Raw genomic sequence first — 7,494 nt, 5'->3', positions numbered from 1 at the left:
GTCCAATTTCCCATTTTACCCGTTATTTTTTCATTGTGTTAGAAAGTACCGCATAATTGTGCTTCAGAAGAACTGGGCTCTTATTGTGACTACTTTCCAAGCAGATCTTCCTATGGCAAAAATCATTACCACTTGTTTGGTGGTAACTGTCAGTCAAGAGTTGGTCCATTGGGCAATGACCACTGAGTACTCTTGGCCGGCAGTCACAAGAAAATCTTTACGGTCTTATACATGCGTGAATTATTTGTGAATTATTGAATAGCAAAGTTCTGTCTTCATAACCACTGGTTTGAAAAGATCCACGGGCTAAACTTGTTTTGAACAAGTGGTTATGAATGCAGAACTTTGTTATTCTAGTCGACTGATGGTCTTACTTCTTGATGATGATGCCGAGGGACACCAAGATGGCGATGAAGAACACCGCCCCGCCGCCGGCTCCAGCAGCGATGTAGATCACAGTGTTCATCCCGGATCCTCCAGCTGCAATAAGCCAATAAGGCCACATATATATTTTAAACGACCTAGCTCGACTACTTCGGAGGTCTCACAACATATACATATAGAATCGCCTGGTCATTCAGTCTCACTGGACAAAGTAAGAATCTTGGACTCAGAACCGGCCTTTTTTGCACGGGGGATTAAAGAGGCCATCTACATCAGGGCATTACAACCATCCCTCAACAGAGACGGGGGGCGCCACAACCTATGATCCAATGCTCACGGAGTCACGTGTGTTATCTGCGTGACGTCACGGAAGCGTTGGATTGCTCATTCCTTGACAAAGACTGGAGTTGTACAGTCGAAAATTTGAGTGAGTCCAATTTCTTGTGTGGGAAATTACAGTTTAAACTTGCTTCATTATGAAGTAAGTTTAAACTGTAATTTCCAACACAACAAAAAATTGGACTCACCCAAATTTTCGACTGTACAACTCCAGTCTTTTTCAAGGAATGAGCAATCCACCGCTTCCGTGACGTCACGCAGATAACACACGTGACTCCGTGAGCAGTGGATCATAGGTTGCAGAAAGTCTGTGGCGCCCCCCGTCTCTGTTGAGGGATGGCTGTAAAGCCCTGATGTAGATGGCCTCTTTAATCCCTCGTGCAAAAAATTCCGGTTCTGTGTCCAAGATTTTTACTTTGTCCAGTGAGACTGAATGTCCAGGGGATTCTATATGTATATGTTGTGAAACCTCAGAGGTAGTTGAGCTAGGTCGTTTGTGTTCTAGGAACCTAGCCTTGAGCGATCTTTCAGTCTCTCCGATATAGGTTTCCTTACATGGGCCCTTGGAATTCTGTCCTTGACACTGTATGTGGTACACCACCCCACATTTGCTTTCTTTTGGTGTTTTGTCCTTTGGTGAAACCAGTATGTTCCGGAGGGTTCTGGTTGGTTTAAAACAGGTCTTAATCCCGTATGTAGCAAAGATCCTCCTGAGCCCTTCACTCAGGCCTTTTCTGTAGGGCAGGACAACTAGGCCTCTATTCGGGCTCTTGTTCTTACTCTGGTACTGGTTACCGACTGTGGGTTTTGGACTATTGGCCTTATCTATAGCCCAAGTGGGGTACCCACACTTTCTTAGTGCCTGTGAAATGTGAGCTTTCTCCTCTTCTAAGTCTTGGGAGTCAGTAATAATTGTTTCCGCCCTGTGGAACAGGGTGCGGATAACCCCGAGTTTATGTTCCAGGGGGTGGTTAGAATGGAAGTTTAAATATTGGTCAGTATGTGTGGGTTTGCGGTATATCTTAACCTGCAGGGACCCGTCCTCTTTCACTGTTGTTAGCGTGTCTTCATTAGCTTCACTAGTGTAGCTTCATTAGTTTACAAGGGAATTGTTACCAAAAATCGAATTTTTAAGGCTCGTGACTTGTCATAGAAATGACATATCGAAGCAAAATTGTTATGTTTGTAATTCTTAGTTCCTGTATTATCAGTCCATCAAGTTACATCTAAAGAGATCCATATTTGATTATTTACCACTCCCCTTTGCATTATAAGTCCAAAAGACGTGGTCTATATGGAGTCATCGTTCAAGGTCAGATGGCAAGGTCAAAGTTACCACACTGCAACGGCTATCATATCAAAATATATGTCAGACATTTCAAATAGTATCCTATACTCTTCGTCAGTTACTGACGAAAAGTGCTGGATGCTACTTGAAACGTCTGACAGTTTTCAAAATCCACCCATTTGCTTGAGTCAGAATTTCCTTGAGTATCTCATACCTGGATGTCTAACCTTTATCGACGTAGCAAACAGGTTAATCAGGAAAGAGAGGTAACTTGCAAGGCAGATACTGTTTAGATATGGCGGTGTGCATTGATATATACTTTATTATCTGTACTGGTAAGGACCTTTCCATTATATAACCTGGCCATAAACATACAATCCATGCTGTATACGTACTAGTAATCATCTCAGAATTAGGACTACCTGGCTATTGAAGTAGAGTCCAACCTGTTCTGCACTTACCGACTTGGGCTTTGTTGCCCACACCGGACTTGTCTATGCTGATGCTGGTCACACCAAAAGTCGGGAACGGTGACATATTATCTGGGGAAGGGAAAAATGAGAAAAATAAAACGAGACAGTAAAAGGAGGACTGCCCTGCCTACATTAAAATGTAGGAAAAAAGATGTGAATATGCTTTAAAAGTGTAATAGCGAATGGGGCTATGGCTGGGAGATATCTTATTCTTTAGAACGACCGTGAAATATATATGTGGCTAGAATATGTATTCCAACATTACAGTCACACTAATTTCATTTAAGGCTGCAAAACGCCAGGAGGTGATAGCTTGTTGTGAAAGTAGTCATGTACAACAACTGAAAATTCACAATACTAGCCTTGTTTTCCTGTGGTTTAGCAGCATTTTGGCTGGAGGTTTTTATTCGCCTGCACGCTTTAGGTTTGGGGTCTTCATTGCATTGGATGCCACTGGACGAATTCCCGAATTTCCACAAGTTTCCAAGCTGGGACACGTTGGTGAAACCTGACGTGTCCTAGCCGTGTACATAAGTGTCCACGGGTGTCCCATCCCGGCGTGTCCACGGTAGGAAACCCGCGCACACAATGGGACACGCGAAGTGTACAAGATTTCCCACTGTTGGAAACGTCTCGTGTCCTGACTAATTATCGTCACAATGGAGTAACCATCCTAAGAAAATAGGCACGGCAATCTATAAGCAGTTTTGTTGTGTTTGTTTACACATAGTGCCTTTGCGAGTCTGGCTTTACAGAGCAGACTATTTTGCGTCTACACCAGGCTATATAGATTGACCGCCGCTAAAGAATCTAGCAGGATATGCAAAGCTTGATATGAACGCCGGGGTCTAAGAGTTTCCCAAAGTTTATACTAGTACATGTCGTTAATGTTTTCTGTACATGGCCCTACAGCGCATGGATGTACAATAGAAATAATTATCACTCCGCTTTAGTAAATTTTCTGCTAGAAATGGCGTGAACCCCTGATACATTTTGGCGTATACTATCGGTAAATCAAGAAAGCACGCCGACGGACGCCGATAGAGTGATAATTTGCAACACGTTGTTGTGAACGAAAAGAAATAGCTGAAGATGATAAACTAAAGAATTGATCACGTGCGATCGTCTGTAGCGCGTTTTGGTTTGGGTGCCAAATTATAAACTCAGCCTAGAAGTGCAGGGGACGTGCAATTTTGAAATTTCTACTGCAAAAATTGTGTTTATTAGTGGAAGTCATAAGTGATCATGATTAGTTTTTGTTTGGTTTAACTAAGAGATATTGTAATGCTACGCAGTATTTTTCCGATGTATCTGTTTCGAATTTCCAAACTTACTTGAATATTACCATATCGACTATAACCCTTGCTAACTAACAATGTACTGATTTCTTTGTCTGGTAGCTCGGCTTTCTGCATAAATTAACGCCGTATTATGTCGGCGCCATATTGAATCTACAGTATATAATAGGGAAAAAACACAATTACTGGTCAGAATTTTCCCAAACTAGGCTATTGGATAACCTCGACCTTGATATATTTCACTTGCAAACATATCCGCTTTCGTTGGTGACGAGGGAGGCCCCCTTGGCGTTTTTCAAATATTTGCCCACTGTTGTGTAAAAAAGATTTTTGAAAGAGACAAAAGATGCTAGGTTTACCTGTACGTTGTTGTTAGATGTGTATTGTGGTGTAATGGTCAGACGTGATGGCGCCAGTATGTTCAAAAATATCCCTGTTTACCATGTTTGGTTTTTGTAAAGGAGCCTTAATTTAACTTCCTTGTTTTTATTTCATTTTCTTGAACAAGAAGTTGTAAACATTACACAGGTAAACTGCATATGTATTATGTGTTACGCATATGCAGACGTGGTAACGTTTCGGCGCATTTTGGCGTAAGATTAGCCTATAGGGTTTATTGTTGTTTAAGCTTTATAGCGTGAATCTTTTTCACAATAGACAACTGGGACATTTCACAGCCCTTTGTTTCGGTCGTTATTCTTGCAGTGATCTGTAAACCCTAACAGCCAATTGCATGCATTTCTTCTTGTATGTGGTTTGAAAAGGGGGCCAATCAACGCTCGCGCTCTATTTTTGAAATCTGTCAGTTGGCACGCCGGGTTGTGTAACGTGCATTCTACAGTTCTCCTGGACACAAAGCAACACGCTAGGACTTAGTGAGAGACTGGAAAATTTGTCTACATCAACACCGAGGAATATCGACATGGCGTCATTCTACGTTTACTTATAGCAATTTCCTAGCGTCTACCAGGCACCGGGAAGCGGCTGGAACCGAAGCGGCAAACTGTTTTCTCCAGCAGCACCAACTCCCTTGGCATGCTATCTCTCCATTGGGCCGATTTCTACTCTTTCCAGCCGCTTCTCGAAGCCTGGTAGAGACTAGCTGTTTCCAAGACAAGAACGCCGCGGGACATTGGCAATACGAACTGGGACTAGACTTCTCTCCAGACAGAGGTTGATTGGGAAGATTGTGAACTTCAGTCTATGTCCCCCCGGTAGCCTACCCTAGGGAGACTAGGCAAGACGAGCTGAGGAAGGATTCCAAGGACTGGAGACTCATATCTGCTCCCTAGACTGTCATCGTCTACATGCCATACGTGGAAGGACGAACAGGCCGAGACCTACAGTTTGTTTCAGATGAGCCTGAGCTGAGAGACTCGCCAAAGCACACTGGAAATTTGGGAGGTGCATAAAATACATACAGATCGGAACCTTCTGATGACCAGACCAAAAAAAAACAAAAAAAAAAACACAAACACGCACTCACACAAAGCCCAAGCACCATTTACAACTAATAAAGGCAACAAAAATACCAAAATAAGGGGGGGGTAAAGGGAATAGGAGGCCATGATGCTACTTTCCATTACAAAAGGTATATTTGAGGCGTGGCCGGGTGTGTCGGCTCGCGCATGCGCATTTGGTTTCACAAAGTGGGGGAGATAATTACGATAATTGCCGCTAAATTATGCATAAGTCATTCGTGGAACAAAGGCAAACACCTGAAGTTTCCATACGTGTACACAGATATCCCGATGATGTGCACGCAAATTTCCACCATAGGACACGAAAGGGAAATTTGAGCGGTCCGTTTCCCATGTTTTCCACAAGTTTCCCACAGCGGACACGCCCCGTGTGCACCTTGGAAATCAGTGGAAACCCGCGGAAACTTCGGATTTCCTACTGCGTGTCCATAGATATCCACGAGGGAAATCTCGGTTTTCGTCCGGTGTGCCATCCATAAAATTAAGTCTTATTAGCCCAGAGGACACCTAAGTAGTACTATAATTTGGACGAGGCGAAGCATGGAGGAATTTGAGTCGTCACGTTCCTCCATGCTTCTGTCAAGTTGCCATCTATGAATAATTGACGTGTGTTCTGACAGATACGTTTAATGACCCACAAGCCGAAAAACGATACGATTTCCCACCCCAAACATCTGCTTGGAGATTATGCAAATCGAGGTTACCTTCCTCGATGAGAGAGGCGATGTGTTTGCCGACCTCCCCCGCCGCCATGCCGTTCTGAGCCCCGGGCACGTTGTCCACCAGGACCAGCTGAACGTGCCCGTCCTTCAGCTTACTCACACGGCCCTTCACACGGCCCTTGTAGCCGTGCTCCTGTCGGGACAACATAACATAACACAACATAACATAACATAACATAACATAACATGACATGACATGACATGACATAACATAACATAGCATAAACATAACATAACATAACATAACATAACATAACACAAGAGTTTCACAATCTCATACCTTCGCCAAATGATGTTAACCCTTGCGGGTGACGAATTATACAATTTTAATCATTGATTTTGTAAATAAGAGCCTCATTTGCATGGATTATATCAGTTGATCATATTCTCCATCCAATGACAGCCTTATCATAAGAAAAAGGCTATTATAGCACTTCCTCATAAATTATGCAAATGAGGTGATGATTTGAATAAATTATGTTTATTGATGTTCACCTTCACTTAACTTCCAAATGTGGCAAGTATGAAATTTGGGGTGCAGCAGTTACAACTATGGAATTATAAGAATTTGCCATTAATTATGCAAATTAGGTCCTCATTTACATAATCTATATCTTCAGATGTTTTTCTCGTTCTCAAGTAGATGTCACAAGTGCTTCATAGTTCTATTATCGAACAAAGCAGATTTATAGAATTTCCTCATTAATTATGCAAATTAGCTCCCGATTTGCATAATTGCCATCTGATTATGTCAAGCATTCCTTCAGCTACCTACATACCAAAAATCACGACAATACGTCGACCGGTTCTTGAGTTATCGTCCTTCAATTTTTTTTCAACAAATGCTCCTGCAGTTCCAGAACAAACGGCTAGGGGGCCCAAACTCACGTCACTTCTTCCCTAGCCCAAGAGCTTTCTACCACCCAAAATTCGTGACCCTAGCATGTCCAGATCAGGAGATATCAAAACCGGAAGTTCTGCTGCAGTACCAAGGAAAGCCGCCAGGGGGCCCAAAATCTAATCATTTCTAGGTCTCATTAAGACCTACCCACCTACCAAGTTTCATTTCAATCCATCCACTGCTTCTCGAGTTATCTTGCTAAACCACACACACACACACAAACACACCCACACACAGACAAACGCTACTGAAAACATAACCTTCTTGGCGAAGGTAATAACATAACATAACATCACATAACATAGCATAAACGTAACATAACATAACATAACGTAACGAAACATAACATAACATAACATAACATAACATAACATAGCATAACATAAGATAGCATGACATAACATAACACTAGAGAAGTAACATTATATTTGCAAAGCAAATGCATAAAGTTTCTCAAACACATTCACATACATATACTCGTACTACTAGTATTTAGTGACAGGAGCAGAGCAGACCTAGCCTCCTGTGCAGGCCCCGCGGCGGTGGGGAAGAGTTTTTAACGCATTATTTTAATATAGCCGGCCATCCTACATAGCCGCCGAGAGAAG

At 42.5% G+C, this 7,494-nt stretch overlaps 1 protein-coding gene across 1 annotated transcript in view; it reads right to left on the bottom strand.

Moving 5' to 3' along the window:
* Positions 1-370: 370 nt before the first annotated feature.
* The window catches only part of LOC109481807 (protein amnionless-like), a 44,094-nt gene continuing 36,970 nt past the window's right edge, over positions 371-7,494 (bottom strand). The window contains exons 11-13 of the mRNA XM_019784395.1: positions 5,968-6,118; positions 2,473-2,553; positions 371-480 (exon numbers count right to left, since the gene is read on the bottom strand). Coding sequence (XP_019639954.1) covers positions 371-480; positions 2,473-2,553; positions 5,968-6,118 — 342 coding nt within the window. The remainder of the gene's footprint in view (positions 481-2,472; positions 2,554-5,967; positions 6,119-7,494) is intronic.

Source organism: Branchiostoma belcheri, unplaced genomic scaffold, assembly GCF_001625305.1.
Source record: "Branchiostoma belcheri isolate BF01 breed outbred unplaced genomic scaffold, Haploidv18h27 scaffold58, whole genome shotgun sequence".
Taxonomy (NCBI): domain Eukaryota; kingdom Metazoa; phylum Chordata; class Leptocardii; order Amphioxiformes; family Branchiostomatidae; genus Branchiostoma; species Branchiostoma belcheri.
This window is presented reverse-complemented; position numbering and strand designations above follow the sequence as displayed.